Here is a 26,326-nt window from a genome sequence, read left to right as displayed (position 1 = left end):
TCCTTTGCAGACTTTTTGCGTGGTCTCGAAGAGGTTTCGAAAGAACTACATCCACCGTTTCACGGCGACCAGTTCATTCTTCTTCTTCAGCCCGTTCAGTTCGATTCGGAAAGCATGTATATACCTGTGCACAAACCAATACTTCGATTACATGGTCATGGCCACCATTTTGCTCAACTGCGTCTTCCTCGCCATGACCGAAACTATAGAAGAAGCAGAGTAAGTCGCATAATTGTCAATCAAACTATATTTCCGCACCGTCCCATTGTGTCTTTGTTCCAGGTATATTTTTTTAGCCATATACACGGCTGAAATGATAATAAAAGGTATAGCGAAGGGGTTTATATTAAACAAGTACACGTATCTGAGGAATCCATGGAATTGGCTGGATTTCGTTGTGATAACGAGCGGATACGCTACCATAGGCGTAGAAGGCGCCAATCTGGCAGGTCTTCGAACATTTCGCGTCTTGCGAGCCTTAAAGACAATCTCTATTTTACCAGGTAAGTTACATCGGTCACACAGACCCAATTAAAGCTTCCGTCGAACGTCGTTCCGCTTTAAAATACGACCCGACCTACAAAAAGTCGAAACAAACGAATTTTAATTTTTTATGTGCAACGAATTTTAAAAGCTCCGTTTTGCCATGTTCGAAGTTTTAAAAGTCCGCGTTGAATTACACGAAAACGAACGAAAAGATAGTTTGATAACTACTAAAAGTTTTAACTGCTCGTATCCAAAGCAATGTGTAAAAGATATATAGCCATGTAAAACTAAACTCCGCGAAGTTGTTAAGTACAATTTGAATAAACTCTGATTTATAGGCAAAACTAGTTGATTTTTCATTATTACATGTTGTCATTAATGCGCACTTGTGCATTCTATAAAAGCAGGTTCCCGTGAATGGCAAACATACATTAGACAACAAAGAGTTCGCAGATTGTGAAAAGAATCGGCAAGAAATATGGGCCAATTAACAATTTCATTCTGAGGCTGCGATTTAATCGACGAGGAGGCCCGGGCTCTTTAGAAACCTTTCTAAATTGAAAAACGGACAAATGTGTTACTCGAATGGAGAAAGATAATGCAATTTATTAAATACCAGGCTCCTTCTAGCCTTTGTAATTTGTATTTAGATCGTTTCTTTTGGATTTCTTGTAATTAGTCGTCTTCGTCGGAAAAAATACAATTGTTTTCATCACGGAAACTTATTTATTTATTATTAGTCGTTCCTGCAAAATATTGTTGCTAATAATAAAACACTCACAATATTAAATATTTTATTATCAATATATATATATATATATATATATATATATATATATATGAATGTACATAAAATAAATTTAAAACAATTTAAAAATTAAAAAGTTTCCTATGTAGAATATTCACTTTTGCTCAATCTGAAAAATAAATATAAACAAACATAAAAAATGCTGATTCATGTATGGTAAATATGAAAAATAAATTGTGTTATTACATAACAACAATTTTAACTAAATTTGAATAATTTTAACAAATAAATATTTATTAAACTTATAGCAATTCTCTAAAAATTTCCTCTTTTTATAACATAATTAATTTGTTGAGAATCTAATCTAATTATCATAATTTTATCATCAGATAATCAAATCATTAAATAATTAAACATGTTAAGTAAAACATGAATTTTAAATAGCATAATTTAAATATATTAAATATTATATAGGATGTCCTTACAAACCACAATGACAAATTGTTTTTCAAAAAATTAATAGAAACCCAAATTTGTTATTATAAAGAAGAATTAATGAAAATATTCCACAATTTAAATTCACTAATTCTCATAGTTTAGATCCAAATATCTCAAAAACAGTAATCCTGAAAGATATTTATGTAATGTAACTGTTTTCCTAAAAAGACTGGTCAAATATTATTTTAAGAGATATTAAAATATTTTATCAAGTAAAAAATTACAACTATTTCAAAATACGTCCTGTCATCTACAACAATAATGATATTACTTCGAGTTAAATAAATCCCTTTCAGCAAATTTTGCTTAAGAAGACTGCTTTTTATAAAATGAATTCAAAAACAAAATCTTAAATTTAACAACTCCCATATGGGTAATTATTAATTTTTAAATAAAGCGAGGTTGATTAAATGGCAATAGTTTTTACATCATTTAATATTTTACTATGATCCATTGACCAATTGAGTATAAATATATGTACAAGTATTTCTAAAACAGATTGTCAAAATTTTAATAATAATCTAATTTCTTTCTTCTTCTCCTACAGAAAATCAATCTGTAAATTCCTAAAATTCTGAAATAGATGCTCAGAGGAAGTAGAACGTGTCCAATAATGAATATAATGTAAACACATGAAGAAAATACACCCTCTCAAATTTAATTTTAAAAAATTGTATTTTTTTTTTTTTTTTTCATAATGAGTAATGTAGATTTTGAGAGCTCTTCTCTTTCTCCCGCCCTATTTTCTACGCCAAAGAATATTTTTCAAAGCTTGTCATTCTCAAACCATAATTTTAAAAAAGGTGATCTTGATTAATTTTGATTATCACTGTTTTTGAGATATTTCAGTTGTAATATTTTGAAAACAATAATTTTCATACCATACAAAATCAAATAGTTATGATAAAACTCTTTTGATTAGTTTTGATAATTAAAAAATGAAAAAGATATATTCACTATATGCTTTTATTAATTTTCATTATCATTTCTAAAAGCCCTCAATTTGCATTAATGCATAAATTTATTAATTTTAGAACCCAGGAGCCTAATATTATTTATACAACCTACTTTAGAAACACTTTGTATATTAATTAAATTAACTAAATGAATTGAATAACTAATGAGTGACTCTAGTTATATGAAATTGTCCATACCTTATTAAACAAAATTCTCTATTGGACCATTAATCCTTTTTCCACAATTTATTCCTAATAAAGTAGTAACAATAATTCTTAACAGTTGTTTCACTAAATACATATTCGTTTCGAAGCAAAAACTAAAATGAGGGACAATCGAGATGAATGTTTAATGAAATAAACGGAGGTCAACACATTTTCAAGCGACAGTTCGCCAATAAATAAATGCTAATCGAAAAGTGGAATTTTTATTTATTTATCCAATATAAATTTTACGCAAATCTTGTTCAAAATTGGAATGAATAATTTTTTTAATTGTATTTTAGAAGGGGATTTTTTTATAACAAAAATTTGTTTATTTAAACATTATAATAGATTATCTCAGCATGAAGGTCAAAAGCAACACATAAAAATATTTATGTCTATTTCAGAAGTTACCTACTGCATGTAAACAATAAATAAACAAAAATTCTTACGAAATCAATTAATATTAATTACAAATGCGGAACATCCAGACGACAAACACAATATTTATGTATGCACTAATTACAAGTGCCAAAAAAAGATGATTATACGAAACTGGACCTTTACCGTGATTAAACCGAATAGAAACCTGTTTTGTTTGCTCAGTCAGTTGGTTATCTGCAGTCAGTTTACGCTCATGATCCAGCAAGCATGCAGTTCGGACTCATCCTCCTTCAGTTCGCCCTGATACAATTAATCGACATGGTAAAATGCGAGAAACCGTGCGCGTCCTTTCGTAACACCGAAGTTCGCGTTGTCGATCTGAAAGGCGAATCATACAGTCAATCGATCTTCGGCTGCATCCAGCCCAATAACTTCGGTGACAGTGCCGTGCTGGAGGTCCACGTTATAAATCAAGACTTGCCGAGGTTGGGACGAGATGCCGTGCGTAATATGCACCACCTGACGCACTTGAAATTCAACAAATGCAGCTTGACCACTTTGGCACCGGGATGTTTTAAGGGTCTGTCCAGATTGTGGTATTTCGAAGCGTCCGACTGTGGAATATCGTCGATCGGTTACGGAGTGTTCAACCCGTTGAATTCGTTGAACACCGTTAAAATCTACAATACCGATCTGTTCGAAATCGATAACGAAGCCTTTGGGTTTTTGCCATCTTTGAAAAACGTGCATCTCGATCACAACAAGTTGGAATATTTTAATCCGGATTGGTTCCTTAATTCCACGAACTTGGAGGTGATTGATTTGAGATTCAACTATATACGAGTTATTGAGGGTCTGTCGTTCAAAACGTTCCACAAGTTGAAGGAACTGCATTTAGACAACAACGATATATCCAGCTTGTCCAAGAACTCCTTCAAAGGGCTGCGCAAACTTCAACATCTTGGGCTCAGATTTAACAGATTAAAATCTATACCGTCAAAGCTGTTCGCAAACTCGGTTAAAGTGATGAGAATAGACCTGGGCGGGAACTATTTAAATTACCTTCCAACCGAATTATTCAGTAAACTCATAGTGAAAACGGCCGTTTTGGACGCTAATCCTTGGAAGTGCGAGTGTTTGCAGAAAATTCACGACTGGCTGTTCGAAATTGGAGCAGATCTGGAGAAGTCCCAGTATTGTGAGGAGATCCCCATTTGTTATTCCTTGAACGTGGGGAAAAATACTTGTTTGGAGACTGAAAATGAGGACGTAACTAGTCGATATCAGCAAGCTTTGCAAAGTTTGTCATCAATGGGTACCGAATTTTGTGCTCGCCTACAATAAGCTATTATTTCCTATTATTCATTCGTTTGTATTTATTATTGTTATATTTGTTTTTATTTATTTTTATTTCTTAATAATATAACTTATTTTTTATTATTTACTATTTCTTGTCCCTTTTCCCTTTTAATATCAGCGTATATACCTAATAAATTTTGAAATTGACCATTGAGGTTCATTAATTTATTTACTTACTAATTTAAACTTATATATGGATGAATCTGTGCCCGGTTCTGAAGATCGATAGTAACCTGTTGTACTTCCAAGTTCAACCGCTCCAACTGTTGCAGGCCTTTAGAACTTTGATCGTTTGAAAGTTTAATATAATTTATCACACGTTCATAAAGACTCCTAACTAAATAAAATAAATCAAATTTAAATTTAAAATACAAAACAATTTAGTTAAGTATTGTTTCATAAATTTTAATTATATTTATTATTTATTTATTTACTTTTATCGTTTATCATTACCTAAATCCCCATTAAACTAATTCAATTTTATAATGATAATAATTTAGTATATACCAAAAATGTAAGAAAACAGTTTAAAAGTGAAGTAACATTACATAAAAACAATTAATATGTATTTTCAATATTTATTATTCTATATTGTATGTGTTTCACAATCTTTAATCAGCTATAATTAATTATATAAAATTAATGAAACAATAAATTGTTATTTCCAAATTATTATAAATTATAATTAATCAAATATTATATTTGCATAATATGTGATTAAATGCAATATTGAGTAGTTATAAATAAATTCATATATTTAATCAAAAGTGAATAAAATAATAAATTAAAATTTATTTCAATCGAGTTATATTCACAAATGCTATAAAAAAAAATAAATTAGTAAATTTTCCTTTAATTATAAATTAATATAAATTGTTAATACAGATTTATTTGGGCATTTTCTGATTTATTTGGCATTGAACACTAATGAGATAATAAATACTGTTAAACTAAGCCAACATAACAAATGAAAATAAAAATTGTTTTGATTAAGTAATCAAATAACAGACATGTAAAAATTTTATGAATGTTTAATACTTTAAAATTAGTATGAATGTCCTTGGTTTAGATTTGTTGCTTATCATCTGTTTTATTTTCCACTCAAGAATTAAAGTGTGTAAAAAAAGAAAAGTTGTGTAAAAATATATTTAAAGAGATTTTGCATTTATTTCATGTTTACACTCTTCTATTTACGTAATTTTTGTTAAAATTGATTAATTAAGTAATTTTGGACCAATTTAATTTAAAAGTACTGTGTACAAATATATTGAAAGGAGAGCATTTATTTTATATTTACACTATTCTATTTAAATTAATTAACTAATTAATTTTGAACTAATTTAATTATTATTTTGTTTCAAACAGTAATTACGTTTATTTTAAAAACAGAAACATTCTTACAAAAATATCGTGTTGAAATAAAAAAAAATATTTTCAACTAAAATTATATGTGTAATAATATTGCAGTGGCATACATAAATTAAATAAACTATAATTTAATTAATATAAGTTGTACGTTACAACCTACATTAACTTTCCCTAGCACAATACGGATTTATAGTCCCTAAAGTCCTCAGCGCAACAAAATACCCCCTCGAAACTTCTTCACCATCACTTTCCGCACAGTCTGTGACATTTGAAGACGTCGAATAACAAAACGGGATATCCGGGCAGTATCGTGATGGCTCCAAACGTGCATTTGTGGAGTTCAGCCATTCAGTGATTTGAAAATAACAATAACACATCCAAGGATTAGCATCAAGAACAATGGAACCTACTTCAAGTATCTTTCTCAGTTCCGGCGACAAGTAGTTTAACGAGTTGGCTCCAATGTCCAGCCTGCCGATTTTCGTCGTAGTTGGAAATACGTCTGCGTCCAATGTTTTTAGTTTATTGTACCGTAACCCTAAGAAACGGAGGTTTTGAAGACCGTTGAAAGCTGCAGTTTCCAATAGTTCCAAGTTGTTAAAGTCCAAGTAGAGTTCTCTAAGATTTTTTAAGTACCGAAATGTATTTCGGCTGATGGTTGTAATCTTATTGAAGCTGATGTCCATAATTTGTATGTTCTCAGAACCAGTAAACCAATCTTTGTTAATAAATTCCAGGTGATTTCTGTAAAGGGAGACCCTCTTCAAAGAAGGCATATATCCCAATGCTTCGTTTCTGATATCACACAACAACGTGTCGTGCACACTAATCGTTGTAATTTCGGGAACTTCGTCGAATAAGTTCTTTTTTAACGTGTCCAATTCACCTCCGAATATCTCTAAGTATTCTAATTTTGGAAGATTGCTCAAAAATTTCGAATCGATTTTAGTAATTTCGCAATGTTGGAAAATTAATCTCTTTAAAAATGGCATGTCCCTGACACATTCGCGTCCCAGCGTGTCCAAATACTGATGTTTCACAGTCACCTGTACGATATGGTAACCAATAAAATCGCTATACTCTATGCAACCATCGATTGTACGATTCATAACATGTCCGCGGTGATCTACTGCGAAAATTGTATTTTCTTCGAACGTTTCACATGCTTTGCTTTTACAATAAACTGAACATATCATACTTAAAATTAAAGTTAATTGCGACTGTGTTTTCAACAGCATCTTCACTTTAAACCATTCAACTTTTAACTGACAAAGCTAAATTTAGTTTATAAATTACTCATGTTAATTCCTAAATAAACTATACCATGTTGTATAGAGTATAACGGGTACTGATGCTTATATTAAGATATTCATGATATTACATAAGAGGTCAAGTACGTCACGTGTTATCAATACTTTTCAAGATCATTAAACTCTGTTATAATACATTCTTGATTTGCTTTAATATCCGGATATAAAATTTAAACAAATCTAATTTTCTTTCTGTTATACTAGAATTCGGCTTTAAGCTTTGACAATAAACAGAAAACTTAATCCATATTTTAATACACTTAACTGAATATGGTCTATTTCTATTATTTGACCGTCAATTTGATTATTGAATTAATATTTTGAATATGTCAATAACTGTTAAATAAATAATATTATTAATTATAGTATTGTTCAGGGAAGACCTAAAATCAGTAAACTTCCTCATGGTCTATCAGATTTCTAACATTTGACAATTTAAGTTAAAGTTAATTGTTGATTTTTTATAGGACTGAAAACTATTATCAACGCACTGCTTCATTCGTTCAAGCAATTGGCGGAAGTCATGACTTTAACAATATTTTGTCTCATGGTTTTCGCTTTGTTCGCACTGCAAGTGTACAAAGGAGAGCTTCGCAACAAGTGCGTCCTAAAAATGGACGACCATAACGCCTCATACGATGCGTGGTTCAAGTAAGTGTTATCCTTACGTATAATAATAAAAAAGAAAGGCCTCCGGCTCATTTGACTATCAGGTTAGTCTCTGAAACTGCTCAAGGAATGTTTTCACAAACGAAAAAGGATTAATTTATAAATAGTTCGTGCAAATTGTAGAAAAAAGTAATAATATAAATTGTTAATGTAATTCATCAGCTGGACACAGGATTCTCAGCACTGGCTGATGAGGAACGACACGGAGGACGAGCCTCTCCTTTGCGGGAACGTCACAGGGTCACGTCACTGTCCCTCGACCCACACATGTTTGTGTGTGGGCGAAAATCCCAACCACGGCTACACCAGCTTCGACAATTTCCTATGGTCGATGCTCACAACCTTCCAGCTCATCACCCTCGACTACTGGGAAAACGTCTACAACATGGTAATTTATCATTTATAGCACAATATTTGAACAAGTCACTTAAAATCTAATTTTTAAAATGAGAGTTAACCGAGTTTGAAAATGAAATGGATTTTTTAATTAAATACCATGTGCCAGATTCAAGAAATACTCAGCTTCAGAATGAATGAAACTTTCACAAGTACTTTCTTTAAGGGAAACCAACCGTATTAACGTTTGACACTATTTTCATTACATGCCCTCTTTCAATATGCTCTTTTACCATATTTTCAACAAGTTGCTCTCAAGTCCACTCTTTCTAAGTACTAAACATACACATATCATTCATTCCTGTGTCAAATAAATCATAGGACTGTTATCAATTCTTAATTAAAACTTGGGCAAATCTCATGAAAAACTTACTTCTTTGTTACAGGTGCTGTCATCGTGCGGGCCTATAAGCGTCTCCTTTTTTACCGTCGTAGTGTTTTTCGGTTCGTTTTATCTCATTAACCTAATGCTGGCTGTGGTAGCGCTGAGTTACGAGGAGGAAGCGGAAATAACGCAGGAGGTCAGTTACGTAGAGGGAAAACGGATTACTTTACCGATCCCAACATTTTTTTTTAAATAAATACGTGTGCATCTACTCGAGCTGTATCGATTTTATGGTTTATTTAGTTCAGGCGCTGGAATAGAGAAATAAGGGAGTAACTTTTGGGGGTCGCCGATTGATAACATCATTATTCGGCCACTTGTTCGTGTTAAACATAGATAACGATTCAATTTTCTCTGCCTCTTTACGTACTTTTTTGTCTGCTTAACACAAAGCCATTTTTATATATTGTAAAAATAAAAAGGCATTCGGAACTTAAAATCGTGAAATTTATGGGGTGCAATAAATTTCGAATATTGCTTTATTAAGAGTAGCAATTTTGAACCGATACATTTTAGAAAATTACGCTGACCACACACGTCTATTGTTTTGAACAATAAAATGTTCTGAAAATCCGGATCATAAATTCCTGGCCCTGACAACAGCAACAGGATGTGAACGATTTCAGTCCATAAAAATTTCATTCAGACAGCATTATCGTTTACCCATTTCACGTCAGACGTCTCGAAACAAAGACTCGTGTTTTAGGAGAGAAAAAAGGAGCTGGTCGACCACCGCGAGGATTCCACGTTCAGCTTCGATCCGTCAAGTTTGAACGTGCGTAAGTTGTCTAAACACAAAATCAAAAAAATCGACGCCAGGAAAGGTGTGCTACTATCGTCGTACTCCAGGAAGAAAACGAGGCGAAGAAAACGGAACAGAAGCAGTACGGTGAATCAAAGCAAACCGGGCGTGCCTGAAAATTCAAAGGAGGAATCCAAGGAATCGTCCAAGTCCTCACCGAAACCTACACGGTACGAAAATTTTAAATTTTATACATGACCTAACAAACAACGTCTAGCTATTGATCCAGGTGCAATAGACAGGAAATTTTATATGAGGACTAATGGCCGCGTGTTGATCTCTCTTGTGGTTTTTGGGAGACCACTTTTGATTTATCGTTTCTCTGTGCATGGGGTGTTGAAAATTATGTCGCTGTCAGATTTTCGGCTAACGTAGATAGATTTGTACGTGTGACACGTTGTTTCAAGGGACTTGTATATATAGTATTATTTTTTATCAATAAAATTCATATAACTTATTAAATTACCGGAAAATCGTTTTATTGCACTGTTTAAAGTGAACTAACCTGCTCAAATTTAATGATGAGTGCTCAAGCTTTACAACTAGTTCAACATTTAACAAAGTATATGAGAATTAATTATAGTAAAAGTAGAAATTAATGTTAAATGTTCATTTAATTATTATAATATAATATTTAAAACCTGAAAACATATAAATAACAATGTCTAAATTATAAAGATAAAAAAATATAAAAATCGCACAATAAAGTGTAATAATACATAATATATTTTGAATTTTAAGGATTTATGGCATTTTTAAAACAAAAATTGTGTTATATTATTATGTAAGGCCATTTGTTTTTTATTTGCCACATTCATTTATATATAGAGGCTATTAATAAACATTTATTTCACACGAAGGTTCAAATAATTATTGGTATAAATCACAATACATTTATTGTATCTAAATAATTTATATACAAACTGAATGTTATTTGTAATATTATTTTATTAATAATATACTTTATTATAATATTAATTAATTAAAAATAAGCAATTTTTCAGTTCAGTTTATAAATAAATAATATTTTGATTTAATTGTATGAAAAAAATAAAATATAGGTGATTTAACATTTAGTAACTAACACCTTAAAAACATTTGTTTTAGGTCCGTAACGCCAAGTCCCAGTCCGAGTCCGAGACATAGTCGCAGCTCCCCAAGGCCCCAAGCTTTGCCTTTGCCATTGCCGCCCCCTAAGCATGTCTATCTCTCAGACCCCAGGTGTCCTGACATGTTACATCCATCTAACACCCTTGGTAAGAATGTCGTAAATTGAAAAAACTGTCCACTGAAAAACTTTTTTTGTTGACCATTGAAGCGCCAAACAGGGTTGGATTTCACAGCAGACAAGCCAGTAGCAACAGCGGCGAAGGCAACAATAGAGAATCATCACTGGATGATTCCGGAGTTGTAGACGATCATGAACCAGAAGGCGATATAACTTCTGAAGACGCCACTGCCCATATTGTACCCACTGTAAGAGTAAGTTTTTAAGACTACAAGGAAATACAGCGTTTATTAATATTACATTTGCAGAGAATCGAAGTAACACCAGTTACAGTAGCTGTAAGTCCGAAAGAAATAAAAGTGATTAAATGCAATGGAGTTGGAAGTTGTAAGAAAAAGAAGCACATGTACACGTTGCCTCCAGACTACCTCTCACACATCGTTGTTATAAGTAAGTGACTTTTGGGCTGCTTTCAAATACAATTAGATGGGTTACAATGATGAACACACATGTTGTCTTTCTTAGATGATCAGCTTCCAGACAGGAACTGTTCGGGTTGTGAGCAATGTTGCATGGACTACAACGGATGGCTACAGTTCCAACAGGCTCTTTACAGGATAGTACGGGATCCACTCTTCGAGTTGGCAATCACCGTCTGCATCGTGCTCAACACTATGTTCCTTGCGATGGAGCACCACGGCATGAGTGAATCTATACTCAGGGCCTTAGACATAGGCAATAAAGTAAGTGGTCACCTCTTTTGGCAAGGATCACCTGTAATTCGATTCAGTTTAAAACTTAACCTTCTTAACTTTCCAGGTTTTTACTTCCATTTTTACGTTCGAGTGTTGTTTGAAAATAATGGCTCTTAGCAAGGACTTTTTTCACTGCGGGTGGAACATTTTCGATTTGATCATCGTGTCAGCCAGTCTGCTCGACTTGATATTCGAACTGGTCGACGGTCTGTCAGTTTTGCGCGGTCTTCGATTGGTAAGTAAATGTGTGCATAATCGCCCTCATTTCCTCCTAATCGCCTTCATCGGTTTCAGTTGCGTGTTTTGAAGTTAGCTCAATCTTGGATAACAATGAAGGTGCTACTTAGCATTATTATTAGTACAATAGGAGCCTTGGGAAACTTAACATTCGTTTTGGTAATTGTTATTTATATATTCGCCGTAATCGGTATGCAATTGTTCGCGAAAGACTACACCGTCAAGAAATTCGAACCCGATCCTGTTCCTAGGTATAAAACGCAAATTTATATTGAGTTACAACAAAATTAATTATTACCTTTTTAGATGGAATTTTACAGATTTTTTTCACTCTTTCATGATGATTTTTCGCATTTTGTGTGGGGAGTGGATTGAGCCACTGTGGGACTGCATGCGAGCAGAAAGATCAGAAGTATGATTATTTTTTTAATTCGGACATATTGTTAATTCGTTGTTTATTTCAGAGTCCTGGAATTTGTCTGGCAGTTTTTCTTCCAACATTGGTAATGGGCAACTTCATGGTACTCAACCTCTTCTTGGCTCTGTTGCTTAATAGCTTTAATTCTGAGGAGTTGAAGCAAAGGAAGGAGGTACTTATACGTATATTGCTTAAATTTGCATGTAATTATTTATTTTTTATTTTAATAAATTTATTTTACGACAGCATTGTTTTTACGTTTATTTTTATTATTATTTCCTATTATTACGTGTCTGGTATTATCCGATTATAATTATTTGACATATCTGTGTCGCCACTAAAAAACTTTCAGATAAAATAGTTTATTTCTTAATGTATATCAGGAAGTGGGAGATGAATCGAAGTTGGCACAAAGTTTCCAGAGGATACGCGATTTAGTTCGCAATCGAAGACTACAGGAAGAAAAGCAGAATGAAAATAATTCTCGGTTAGAACAAATTGTACGAGAAGTTATGCAAAGGCATGCAGAAGAAGAAGCATTTAAAGCTGGTAAGTTTATATTCTTATTTATAATATTGATTATAATTACTTGATACTTTTTACTAAATCCATCTGAATTACTTTTAAGTATACAATCTATTGTTACGTACGCCTACGAATAGTTCATTAAAATGTATATCAAAAACAAGTATTATGAAATATAAGAGAGAAAGACCGTGTTGGTTTTGAACTGCAATTATAACCATTAATGATGCCGCAGTGATGTTAAGTCCTTCTCAATTTGATTCATAGTGTTCCATGCTCATTATCTTACTGCAAACTGTAATTCTGCTTTAGTCTCAACTGGTGATCATGTTTCAGCTGCGGCGGGTAAGGCAAAACCCGTCAGCGTTCAACAAACAACCGCAACAGTAGTCGGTTTTCCCAGAGACAAAAGAAGCTACCAAGAAGCAATGAACCGGCCCGTATCCATCATCAGTTATGATCCACCCGATTATCAGGTAAATATTGACTGTGTCGCAAGGGAGATCCCTACAATCTCCCCCTAAAGATGATTTAATTATTAAGTGAGCCTGTTTATTGATTCGCCCAACTCGAAATCTAATTAACAAATCGTAAAACGGATAATTTTCAAATTGAAATATTCTATGTAAATGAATCCCTAAGTCTTATTAAATAATAAATTTTTAGTCTAAAAGATCGGATAATTAATTTTGTTTGCCGATCTCATTAAGATGAAATGAATGTTTCAAATAAGACGGGAATTGAGTGCATAAATAAATTACGATTATAATTGCAAAAATGAGAATCGCATTCATATTTTATGCCTGCAATTTGAATCAGAGACATTCATACATTGAAGAAATTAACGTAATTTATTATTCCAGGAAACGATTCAGGAAAGCGAAAAGGAAAGCAAGAATTCGAAGCGGTATTCAACGTTAATTAATGGCAATTCAGAAGATAGTGATACCCTTTTAATTGAGAACAAAAAGACTGACGCTAGACTTTTACAAAATATGTCTTCTGGACTAGGAACAACGAATGATAGCAAAGGTAAACTCCAATCGATATTCCTTGGGGGATTATCTCATAATTGACATGGGGCTTATAAGGGACCAGGTTTAAATTTTGGCACTGGATTAGTCTCTCAAAAGGATATTGCATACGTTTGACCTCGCGAAACGTTCGTAAATAATAATGTGATTGATCTAATAGTTTGTTTTGAACGAAATGGACTTAATTTCCTGTAATAAATTTCGTCGTATACATGGCTGTTATCGTGTCACCTCAAAAAATGACACAAACAAATGATGATACGCCACCGAGGAACCTTTCATGAATTTTAAAAAATAAAATTATGTCGCCATTTTAAAAACCGATCGATGTGGGAGGATAATAAATATTTTCCCATAAATATTGATAAAATAACAGCTTGGAATTTGAGCTAGTAATTTATGTTTTGTTTTAAAAAGTATTACAGTTGAAAGACTCCTTTTCTCCATCGTTTGTTTGCTTCAGTTTTATATTAAATTATTAAAATTTTCTTCTTTATTTCTGAACAAAATTATTTATATTACATATTTTTGATGGCTGTTAAACCGTAATTTAATTCAATTTGCCTAAACAGATGAAAACACAGAAAGTTTAGAGTTGAAGAACATACGAGGCACGTCAGCAGACACTGAACACGATGAAGAGTCGTCCTTATGTCCCGGAGAGCAAAAGAACTCCTCCGAAAAGAAAACGGGTGCGGATGGAGAGAGCGAACGTCCCTGGCAGACCCTCGTGTCATACGTTGACGAACTTACAGTGGGAGGTAGAAGGAATTCCAAAGGCCAGTACATCGACCGCATGGGTAACTTTCCTGGATTTGGGAAGAACAAACCTCCGAAGCAACCACCAGACTGTTTCCCTCATCAAATTTACTACAGGTAATACACGATAATTTAAATAGTAATATATTACGCGAGCTTTTGTTCCTAGGTGCATTTGTTTGGAGAAGTGCATGAACACAAAAGTGGGACGCAAATGGACACATATCCGACAAATGGTACTTGGTGTTGTGGACACTCCTGCCTTCGAGTGGTTTATTTTGGTGTTGATATTCGCTTCGAGTGTCACATTGTGCTTCGAAGACATTTATCTGGAACAAAATCCAGAACTCAAGCGAGTGCTTTATTGGACTAACTTAGCGTTTTCTGTTATATTCATTATAGAAATGTTCCTTAAATGGCTAGCGTTGGGATTCCATAAGTATTTTACAAGTTTTTGGACGTTGTTGGATTTTTTAATAGTTTTTGTAAGTAATTCGAGAATAGTTCCAGTGAGCAGTGGCTCAATGCTGTTTGCGTTCAAACCATAAAACTATTTTTATTTCAGGTATCATTGTTTAGTTTGTTAATAGAAGAAAACGAAAACCTAAGGGTGCTAAGGTCTCTAAGGACCCTTAGAGCCTTAAGACCACTCAGAGCAATAAGTAGATGGCAAGGTATGAGGATAGTCGTCAACGCCCTCATGTACGCCATACCTAGTATTTTTAATGTGTTATTGGTGTGTTTGGTATTCTGGCTGATATTTTCCATTATGGGCGTGCAGTTTTTCAGCGGCAAGTTCTATAAATGTCTCGATAAAGATGGTGAACTACTTCCAGTAATAGTAAGAATATATAAAATTACAATGTTGTAACTTAATCTAATTAATAATACATTCCAGAAAGTAAATACAAAGTGGGATTGTTTAAGTCAGAACTACACTTGGATCAACTCAAAAATCTCCTTCGATCATGTGGGAATAGCTTATCTTGCTTTATTTCAAGTGGTAGGTATCTACCATTTTTAAATGATTTATATTTTCTAGGGCTATTTTTATTTTATAATAGTGTACTTCGCAGGTTTGTAACACTCTATTCATCTAGGAGGTTGGAGTTTACAATTACAGATCAGCTGTGCGGGGCTGGTGTACTAGCCAACTAGGATAGTTTTAGCTAGTAGCCAGTAGACTAGCCCCCGCACAGTTTGTTCCTTAGCAACAAGATCATCCGCAGAAATTATATTAGCAAACTTTAATGTCTTGAATTTGTACCAAAATTTATTTGATTTTTATACCTTCTTCACATTGTGAATGTCTCAAATAAATTTTGAAGCAAAAAATATAAAAAAATGAATAAGATCGCCACAGAGAGAAATAAAAAATAACAAATTATTTAAATATTTAAAAAAATTAATTATTATTTTGCTTTAAATTAACTGTAAAACGTTTATTTCTAGGCAACATTCGAAGGCTGGATGGAAGTGATGGCTGATGCTGTGGACGCGAGGGGAGTTAACCTTCAACCTCAAAGAGAAGCGAACCTTTACGCCTATATTTATTTTGTCATCTTCATAGTTTGCGGTTCATTTTTTACCCTGAATTTATTCATTGGAGTAATCATCGACAACTTTAATATGTTAAAAAAGAAGGTAAATATTTTATATAATATAATTAGAAACATCCATCAATGTTGCAATGTTTCAGTATGAAGGTGGAGTTTTGGAGATGTTCTTGACTGAAAGTCAAAAGCATTATTATACAGCGATGAAGAAGTTAGGTAGGAAGAAGCCCCAGAAGGTGATAAAACGGCCGATGAACCAGTTTCTAGCAATGTTCTATGATCTGTCGAACTCCAGGAGATTTGAGATCGCTATATTCGTGTTAATTTTTCTCAACATGCTGACAATGGGCATTGAACACTATAATCAACCCCATGCTGTGTTCTTCATATTAGAAGTTAGCAACGCATTTTTTACCACAGTCTTTGGTTTAGGTAAAACTTATCATTTAAATCTGATGCTAAATGATCTCACTTTTTTTGTATATAGAGGCAATAGTAAAGATAATTGGCTTGAGATATCACTATTTTACCGTTCCGTGGAACGTGTTCGACTTTCTATTGGTGCTGGCTTCCATCTTGGGGATACTAATGGAGGACATAATGATCGACTTCCCTGTTTCCCCAACGCTGCTCCGTGTAGTAAGAGTATTTAGGATAGGAAGGATTTTACGGCTGATTAAGGTTTGTATGGTCGGAGATTTATTCGTGATATAGATGTCTCTGTGTAAATAATTCTTTGTGTGTTTAAATAAGCACCACTCTAAGTGTCTTTCTGTGAAGTGTCACTTTTCTGTTTCGAGGATATGTTTGTGGGTTAAGAAAAATCGTCCTAGTCATTTTATTTGATTAATTTTAGGTGTTGGTAATTTTTACATTGAATATTTAAACAGTTGTAATAAATTATAATTTTGTCAATTGACGAAGATAATGTTAAAAGCTACCAACATCTATTTTATTTATATGTTATTGTAGCTATTTTGTATTCAGGTTTGCTTGTACATATATCAATTTGATGTTAACCCTGTATATTTTGATGAACCTGGATTTAAAATAGTTGATGAGTATTAATTTTTCTGTATTAGGACAGTTATTCACTTCCCTATCAGTACACGAATCTATCTTCCTTTGATAAAAATTTACTCTGTGTGTATTTTATGATAATTTCGTATTTATCTAAAAAGTTTTTAATTGCATTGACCGCTGAACTTGTCGACAGTTCCAGGTAAGGAAAAATTAAAAACCAAAGGATATCACTCTAAATTTCTTCCTCTCTACACCTGAAGTATGATGCAAGAGATTTCTTGAATGCACTAGCTTATCAAAACCCAACATGAACTACGATTCTTGCCTGATTTACCACCGTACCTATCAGTATCAATAATTTGACAAAAATTGTACAAAAAATCATACATTTAGACTAATTTGTCACTTTAAAACATGCACGTTTACTCTAGCGATACACAAATTTTGTCAAATTTCACAGCACGTTAGGAATATTGTAAGTGTAGCGAAATCAGTGTAGAAGTAATACAAAATATATACAAATTTATATGATGTAATGGAAAACACATCAGATTAATATGGTATTTAGTGAATTTCTATTCTGCCAGTATGGATAGCGAAACTTAGATTCTATACTGCTTAAAATAAAAAAAGCTAGAACTCTTCTTTTTAGTTAGCTTTGAAAAGAATTAAATTTCTTAATATTTTACAACGCATTGAAAATTATGATTTATTAAAATTTTCTTATTAGCTTTAATTAGAATAGCAAAAAAGTTTTATTACTTCCCTCTATATTAGATTATTTTTTTTTAGTTTTATTTTATATTATTATGATTTTATTATTATTTTTTAATATATAAAAAATCTATAACGATAACTTATAACAAATTTTATGCTTTTAAGCAAATTATCAATTTAATAATAATTGTTTGAAACCTTTTATTATTTTTTAGCTTCAAACCAAATGTATACTATGGAGTATATTATTAGTTATTGTATTTTTTTATATTATTTTTTAACAATTATTTTACCTTAACCTGGTTTTCCCCAATTCATCTTCATTTTCTCAAAACGTTTATCTTTTGCAGGCCGCCAAAGGCATAAGAAAACTACTCTTCGCCTTGGTGGTGTCCCTCCCGGCACTCTTCAATATCGGCGCCCTTTTAGCTCTGATCACCTTCATATATGCCATCATTGGCATGTTTCTCTTTGGCCACGTTCGACAACAAGGTGCTTTAGACGACATGGTCAACTTCGAGACATTCGGCAGGTCCATGCATTTGTTATTCAGACTGATAACATCAGCTGGATGGAACGACGTTCTCGAATCACTAATGATCGAGTATCCAAACTGCGACCCACACTACCGAGGCCAGAACAACGGTGATTGTGGATATCCATTGCTGAGCATTATTTACTTCACCAGCTTTATCATCATCAACTACATGATTGTTATTAACATGTACATAGCAATTATTTTGGAAAACTTTAACCAAGCACATCAAGAGGAGGAGATTGGCATTGTGGAAGATGATTTAGAAATGTTTTACATCAGATGGAGCAAGTAAATATACAAAGTCAATAAGTAATATTTGGACGGACTCTCATTTTTTAACTTTTAGGTACGATCCACATGCCACTCAGTTTATTAGGTTTTCACAGTTGTCAGATTTCATAGCTTCATTAGATCCGCCCTTAGGTATATCAAAACCTAACACAGTAGCTTTGGTCAGCTTCAACTTACCAATCGCTAAAGGGAATAAAATCCATTGCCTGGACATTCTGCACGCCCTGGTTAAACACGTACTTGGTCATGTTGAGGAGACTGACAATTTTAGACAAGTGAGTAAATTCGAAACATTTAAAATGTATTTGTTTACTACACGTATATTTTTTTACAGTTGCAAGAACAAATGGACATTAAATTTAAGAAACAATTTCCAACTAGGAAGGAACTGGAAATAGTATCTTCAACGAGGATATGGAAACGACAAGATAAAGCTGCTAGACTTATTCAAAAAACTTACAAGGATTATGTTAGGTAAGTAAGATCTTCGTAGATCAATTGAATATCTATAAATGTCAATCTAATTTGAAAGTTAAAAGTTTATTTCTTAGTATCTCTAACATTCTTTAACCGTTTATAAAATTTTTATAGACGCAAGAAGGAAAAGGAGTGTGAAGCTGACGAGGTGGACGAAACAACCCAGACCTCGTCACCGGGTGGCGGTTGGCAAGGTCGTCTTAGTGCGTTCCTACATGTGCATCGCGGCAGTCGCGCCTCATCTCGCAAGTCCTCTCGGGCCTCGGACGCGAGCGACCTCAGCGAATTGGGCGGCCCCTGGCTCAACCTGCCGCTGTTGTTGCTCTCCGGCGCCACCAACATGTCCCCAGAGGAGCTGGACCTGAATCGCGAGTCCCACGATGCCGCCAACAGGAGCGCCCCCACCGCAGATCCTAACGCTACCACTCCCCTAGCACCATGTAAGTATTCTTGGCAGTAAGTATAACAACTGATTAAGTGAATATCCTAAAGCGTACAGTTTTTTTTTATTAGGATACACTAAAAAGGTTCTAGAAAACGGCACCAAAATTAATAGTGTGGTGACACTAATTTTAGAAGTTTTCAGCCAAGAAACGGTGATTTAAAACCTTGCACTAATACTGTTTTCCATTGTACTGCTCTCAGGTTACTCGAGTTACGACTTTTGTCGCACCCATCGAATACCCCATGAACTTTCCTTTTTGAAAGCTATTAATGGAGCAACGGAATATGATTTTTATTTGTACGTTGACTTTTTAATAGAATCAACCATTCAAAAAACAGCATGATTTACTGCTTCCACGAAACCATTTTGGATAAATCAAATGGATTACAAATGATTGGACACGCTTTTTTTGCTTTTGGGAGTGCACTGAGAGAACAAGCGGAAAACGCTATTAGAACAACAGTTTAAATTGAAAGTAAGAGTCCACCTCGACGATGCTGGTTTGAGAATGCTGATGCACTTTCAGGACTACAATTGGTTCATTTTAATGTACAATAATTAATTTCTAAATTGAGACTACGTGATACACAATCATTGCATCCCCAGCACGTCATTCTACACCAAAATTATAGAATCAAATCATTCAATGCCATAGAATTCTACGATACCCAACGCACAGAAATTAGTTTAATCAGTTAATCTCGTTTCTGTGTTTTACTGCATATATATAACAAATCACAAATCGAATATGTCCAAAGAAAATTAGGTTAAGCTCAAGGATAGACCTTTAGAGATGCACCTGAATACTAAGGATTTGAAACATTTTCTGTAAATTATAAGGTTTGTGGTGAAGAATATAATTTAATTTTTAACTAATATTTCTACCTAAAAAATAAAAGTAATATATATTTTTATAATGAATTAACTATAAAGTATATTAATATTCCAGCGAACTTTTATTTTATAAATTTAAAATATAAAAAGCTATGTTTAAATTCAGAATTATTCAGTATCAGTTAAATCTTTCAAATCTTTTTGTTTAAAATGTCCTAACTTAGAAGCTAATATATATGTGCATAGGTCCGATGCAACCCCGACGTAGGAGCATCTATAACTTCCCGTTCTTCTTGAAACACCAGGACGCGGTAGACACGCACGAAGACCCTGCCTCGCCGCTTCCGATCAAAAAACCACTGAAACCCAGCGGAACATCACAATCTCTACACCCCGCCATGGCAGAAGATCCAAAGCCGAAACGAGGCAGCATCATTCGTAGGAAACGTGTCGGATCCGTTAAAGCTCGACCAACTTCAACTGTTCCTCCTGCTCAGAGGGCAGAATCAGAACCGGTTAACGCTTCGGACGTTAGCATTTTGGTCACAGAGGCATCGCCAGAAACAGCGTTTGTGAGACCTCCATTACATAGACAACACAGCGAGGCAACTGTTGTGCAGGTCCTCGTTCACAGAGAAAGCGAAGAGTATAATCAAGAAGAGGAAGAAGAAACTCCCAAGATAGACGTCACTGCCGACACCGTACCGGATGTGGTGAATACAGAGGCGGAAACGGTTAACAGTAGTGATGTGATGTCGCCAGATGCGACTAGATGATCTAAACAGTTAATTACTGACTGTCAGCATGTGGAATAGATGCTGAGATTTTGTGATAAGTAGTGTTTAGGATGATGCATAAATCCCCAGAGGATGACACGATTCAATACAGTACTGAAATCATTGATGGAGTCAGTTCACAGTATCAAATCAATTGCTGCTTATTATATTTCACGGTAGCAATTTAAAATAGACAAACTTATTAACATGCTAAAGAAATGTAGTAACATCATATTAAAATACTCTCTGGCTACATCACTGTTTGAGAAGATGCAGATGCGATGTAATCTAAAAGTTCCGTTAGTTAAAAGTGCCTCATTTTTGACTTTTAGATCACACACATGTTTCTTTCGGAATCCAATCCTCTGGAAAACACTGTACATTTAAAATTATTAATTAGTACATATCATTGTATAGAAACAGGAATATTAGACCATCTCCCGTAATCTCCGTAAAATATTCCAATACACAATTGGAACATGTTTAAGGAACATTAGAATGTGGTTTTTCGAACAATTAGAAAGATTGGCATTATCTTCTAATTATTACACATTCTGGGGTTCATTTGAAACTTAAATATTCGCGACATAGTATTAAGAATTACTTTTTACTTTATTAAATTTATTTTAAATCGTTTATGTAAAGAATGGTAAAGTGAATTAATTCTAATTCAAAATATGCTTAAAGGCATGAATTGTACATACAAATATTTAGGTCGCTATTGATTTAAAAATCAAGTAGTTTTGATTATTTATAAATATGAATACGCAGGTTATATTAATTAAGTCAATTATAATAAATAATATTGAAACTACTGACTAAAGATGTACAATCAGTAGAGTAGAGGATAGGTAGGTAATAACTAGCACGTTTTATTTTGCATAGAATCCCAGAAATATATATATGATTAATTTTTTAATCAAATAAAATTAATTTAAAGTAATGCCCATTACTTTACATTCAAAGATGTCACATTTTTCTTTAACGCAGTAATTTTAGATAGAATTTAGTAAATTGGGTTTCATTTTTATAATTATTAACGCATACCAAAAAAAATAGGAAACAATCATATAGATGCATTAAATATTGCAATGTCGACAATATTTTTAAAAGGAAGTAACAAAGGCCTACAAGTAAGACTAACAAATAAACGAGCTTTCCTTTTTATTTGTAAATTTAAGACCATGCTAGACCTAATGTCTACAAATTTAAATAATTTGAAATTTTAAAAATTTTCAGAAATTATCTATTATCACCCATTAACATTAATATTTTCTTCAGTGTATTAAACTCATATATCAAAAACAAAATGATAATGAAGAATTATTAAAAAAATAAATATTTTCAAAATTTTTAAAAAAGCGTTTTTGTAGTGGGTGTTGTTACAAATACTACATTTATCAATTAACAATATTCATTAAATTGTATTACATATCAATGCATATAACACAGATTAAAATTTATATAACGAAAAAGTAAAAGCACGAATAAAAAGCTTAATTAAGATGATGGCTTCAAAAGTTTTTCTGTAATTCTGTTCTAGTTATAATCGTAAAATTGTTTTAACCATGGTATAGATTCGAAATCAACGCCATCATTCTTAAATTCACTTATTTTATTTCAGAAATTTATTTCAATCTATAGTATTGATTATTATTAAAAATTATTGAATTAAAAATTGTAAAAAGTATTTTTATTAGTAGTGGATTTTATAAAAGTCACATAGTCAAAACGCACATACCCAAAATACATACCGTGTAAAAAAGAAACAGAGTAATTCTAATGTCAATTTATAAGAATTATTATAATTAGAACTAGAAATTATGTAACTATTAAAAAAATAAACTAAAAATTTTTCCAATTCAGTAAAAGCTCTTAGAAAAAATAGTCTGTTACAAGGTATTTGTAGAGTAGTGTATTTTACCTTTGGTTCATGCTATCAGATTTATAATTTACATAGAACTGTCGACCAAAATTTCTACACATTACAAAAAAAAATCATTAATTGTGAATTCCTCCATTAAATGTGTACTATACTTATGTATAAATAAACAATAGCATTTTAATTATATTTTATATCTTTGAAATTCTATACGATATACCCAGTAAGTAAGGTGGACAAAGGTTATTCAGGTTGCAATAAATAAAAATATAATTTGCTATTCAACGCATAACTAGCCTTATTAGTGTGACCTGAAAGATGCGCCCACCAAAAAGACGAACCTTGATTTATTCTATTCTAAATATATTATCACGGGTCCATGCATTGTTAATGTCAAAACTTCGACAAATATCTGTATATACAACAAAAAAAAATCTTGTAAAATATCACCAAATATAAAAATTACCTATTATAAAAAGTTTTCTTCCTTAAATGTATGTATTATAGTTAATTACTTGTGATATTACTTATCAAAATAGGACTTAGATTAAACACTTTTGTTACTGAATGCGTTTTTCAAGTGGCATAATTCATCAAATTTGACTACATTTGAAAAATGCATTCTAATTCAATTGTTGCAAGGATGCTGTTATACATTTTATGAAGGCAAATAGATATGTAATTGCCAAAATATTTAATAATCGCCAAAAATTTAGCCGGCTGCATACTAGAAACAAACTTGAAAATTGTAACAATGTGTACCTATTGAAGGTCTGTAAAGTTATGTTTCTTTTATGTACCTGACCTATGCTGTTTCTTAGCTATTGAATGATTACCTAGTATGCCTTCGTGAGATATTTTGAATATCATTGTTAATTTGAGAATTATAGTTAAGTATAGAGTTGTGTATAAATCTTTAAATTGTGACATTATAGCATTTAAATTTAAAATAAAATATTACATTACAACATCTTATTATTTCTAATAAAGTATTAAATTAAAACTAATTAAATGAAGTCAGGAGAGTGGTTTATTTTTCAATTAAATTATATTTACAAAATATTGAATTATTATATCTACTTGGTGGAAGTGCGAGTACGCTTATTCCATGAAAAATTAATACCATAAGACTTGGGCTTGAATTCCTTTTCATGAGAACTCTCTTGAACAAAATATTCCCATCCATTCTTAGAGCAGAATTCAATTGCTTCTTCTTTAGTGGAAAATTGGATTTTCATGTTGGATAGAGGATCACCACTAAAACCAAGAGCTCAAGTATATACAATATTAGGAAATATCACAACTTACGTAGAAGACCAACCCATCAAGGGATTCTCCCATCTCTCACGGTTATCAAAGTCCATTTCCCAGTGGCCAATATTGTTGGTGCCACTTTGCATGGCATTCTTGGGTGGTTCATAAATTCTTACTTTGCGTCCTTTGATATGTTCTTCTGGAACGCCAGAGATCAAGGAAACATCTTGCTGTAATACAGTTTGGTAAACTTTGATAATATAACCTCACATACCTACTCACTGGGGTATCGACTGTTATGTAACCCTTCAGTTTTTGTTTATGCTCAATTTCTGCGGGATTCAATAACGCAACATTGCTGTGGATTTGTTTCGGTTCTTTCTGTGTGATTGCCCTATTGACATCGTCCGTAAAGTTGACTGGTGTTGTGGACAAACTAGCAAAACACCTGATTAAGTAAAAAAATCAAATCAAATTGAAAAAACTAAATGGGCCAGTAAAGTTTTACCATTTCAAGTTTGATTTACACAATGAAGCTGCCCGAGAACTGAACAACAATGAAGACATCGTAAATAGAAATTATGTCACATTTACTCGACTGTCAAAGTATGTTGTGATGTTAGGTAAACATATAATTTGGTGAAGTGCGCCAACCTAGAAAACAAAAATTCACTAAAATCAAATCAAACTTATTTTAATTAATCGCCTTTATCAGCAAAACTCATGATGGTAATAAATCGTCGTTTTAGTTTTGGTTTAATTACAAATAGTTTAAAAAATAACTTTCTATTCAATAACAAATTGAGGATGAAAAACCCAACTTACAGTAGCGGTCATTATTATAGCAACTTTTTTAAATGTTAAATATATTAGCTATAACTCTTTTGTTTAATGTGAACTGTTAAAATAATATAAATTTATGATTGTTGTTTTTTTTTCAGTATTATAAAAACTACTATATTTGTATATAGATAAATACTATATCAATTTTTCTGAATAGACCTGGACATAAATATAGCAACTTTAATTTTAGAGAGGATTTTTAATGATTAAATGTGTGTTATTTAATTTAACTTTGGGATCGTTTTTATGTTGAAATACATTTATTAAGAGCATCATTTCTTCAATATATGGAAGGAAATGTTTAATATATACCTGCCATAAATCAGTTTACAGAGGCCTACCCCAGAAGAATTGAAGTATCCCTATATAATTACAACCTATATTATACAACCATCATTTTTTTATAAATTAAATTTAGACTCATCGTTAAAAACTACCCGTCTCCACTGCTCCGTGATTGAATATGATCCTAAGTCAGTCAAATTGATCTTTCACATTTTTAGTAGAATTTAATGTTAGTCTTATATGTATGGGATCAAACATACTCTCATCCACCATCTTCTCACAGTACTTGAACTAATTTCAATAAGATTCATTTCTTCCAGGTTGGCTTTAATTTCAATTGCCGATAAGATTGTATTGCTTTTTGATATTTGAAATATCTGTTACCGATTTTCTCTCAAGTTTTTCGAACCCAGACACTATCCAGCTATCACTTGGCCATTTTTTCTATATTTTTTAATAAGATCAGTACCAATTTACTAATTTGTCCGTAAACTCTTAACCATCTCTTCTTGACTCTCTGTCTTAGTAACGCTGAATTATAATTGTTCTTACAGTTTCACTTTGATCAATGATTAAATAATTATAATAAACAAAAGACTACTCGTACGTAATTGATTTAAAGACCATAATTATACCGTATCAAAAATGATGAGTGTGTCTACTCGCATATTGAGACGGAACATCAATACCCCTTTGTAAACAAAAAGGAAAGATATACATGCAATTATGTGGGCGGGCCGAACTGACTGGAGGGGATCATTTGGTTTTGCTGCGTTTAGCATGCGGTTCGTCTCCGCAGACGTTGTTTGTTTTTAGTATATTTTATTTAATTTTTGGGATACATTTTTATTTTGAAAAAAGTAGTTTATTTTTAGAATACTTAT

General features: G+C 32.6%; 4 protein-coding genes across 5 annotated transcripts; 2 read left to right on the top strand and 2 right to left on the bottom strand.

The window, feature by feature from the left end:
• LOC109597452 (sodium channel protein 60E) lies at positions 1-24,028 on the top strand. The gene is made up of 29 exons (XM_049968527.1): positions 1-219; positions 283-503; positions 7,781-7,964; positions 8,145-8,370; positions 8,765-8,899; positions 9,470-9,735; positions 10,673-10,821; positions 10,884-11,047; positions 11,102-11,243; positions 11,319-11,536; positions 11,613-11,783; positions 11,843-12,036; positions 12,092-12,197; positions 12,250-12,375; positions 12,587-12,752; positions 13,065-13,204; positions 13,592-13,760; positions 14,335-14,638; positions 14,691-15,006; positions 15,087-15,362; positions 15,420-15,524; positions 15,974-16,165; positions 16,221-16,509; positions 16,565-16,758; positions 18,168-18,643; positions 18,702-18,921; positions 18,981-19,120; positions 19,238-19,563; positions 20,649-24,028. Exons 1-29 carry the CDS (start codon positions 152-154, stop codon positions 21,176-21,178), a joined length of 6,213 nt encoding a protein of 2,070 aa, XP_049824484.1. The 5' UTR covers positions 1-151; the 3' UTR covers positions 21,179-24,028.
• On the top strand, positions 3,503-4,782 carry LOC126265795 (leucine-rich repeat-containing protein 15-like). Its single transcript, XM_049968476.1, has one exon. The coding sequence runs from the start codon at positions 3,544-3,546 to the stop codon at positions 4,618-4,620; it is 1,077 nt and encodes a 358-aa protein (XP_049824433.1). The 5' UTR covers positions 3,503-3,543; the 3' UTR covers positions 4,621-4,782.
• LOC126265796 (leucine-rich repeat-containing protein egg-6-like) lies at positions 6,136-7,452 on the bottom strand. The gene has a single exon (XM_049968486.1). The coding sequence runs from the start codon at positions 7,239-7,241 to the stop codon at positions 6,165-6,167; it is 1,077 nt and encodes a 358-aa protein (XP_049824443.1). The 5' UTR covers positions 7,242-7,452; the 3' UTR covers positions 6,136-6,164.
• A 44-nt stretch (positions 24,029-24,072) lies between the features above and the next one.
• On the bottom strand, positions 24,073-24,978 carry LOC109597448 (NADH dehydrogenase [ubiquinone] iron-sulfur protein 4, mitochondrial). 2 transcript variants are annotated; one of them, XM_020013134.2, is made up of 4 exons: positions 24,823-24,978; positions 24,597-24,762; positions 24,369-24,544; positions 24,073-24,317 (listed from the first exon to the last, which is right to left on the bottom strand). In XM_020013134.2, the coding sequence occupies exons 1-4, from the start codon at positions 24,879-24,881 to the stop codon at positions 24,137-24,139; spliced, it is 582 nt and encodes a 193-aa protein (XP_019868693.1). In that variant the 5' UTR covers positions 24,882-24,978; the 3' UTR covers positions 24,073-24,136. The 2 variants fall into 2 exon arrangements, with proteins under 2 accessions (XP_019868693.1, XP_019868695.1); XM_020013136.2 differs by having other exon boundaries at positions 24,597-24,750; positions 24,823-24,958.
• Between the last annotated feature and the right edge of the window lie 1,348 nt (positions 24,979-26,326).

The sequence above is a fragment of the Aethina tumida genome, chromosome 1 (assembly GCF_024364675.1).
Source record: "Aethina tumida isolate Nest 87 chromosome 1, icAetTumi1.1, whole genome shotgun sequence".
Lineage (NCBI taxonomy): Eukaryota > Metazoa > Arthropoda > Insecta > Coleoptera > Nitidulidae > Aethina > Aethina tumida.
The sequence above is the reverse complement of the archived record's forward strand: the minus strand, read 5'-3'. Positions and strand labels throughout refer to the sequence as shown.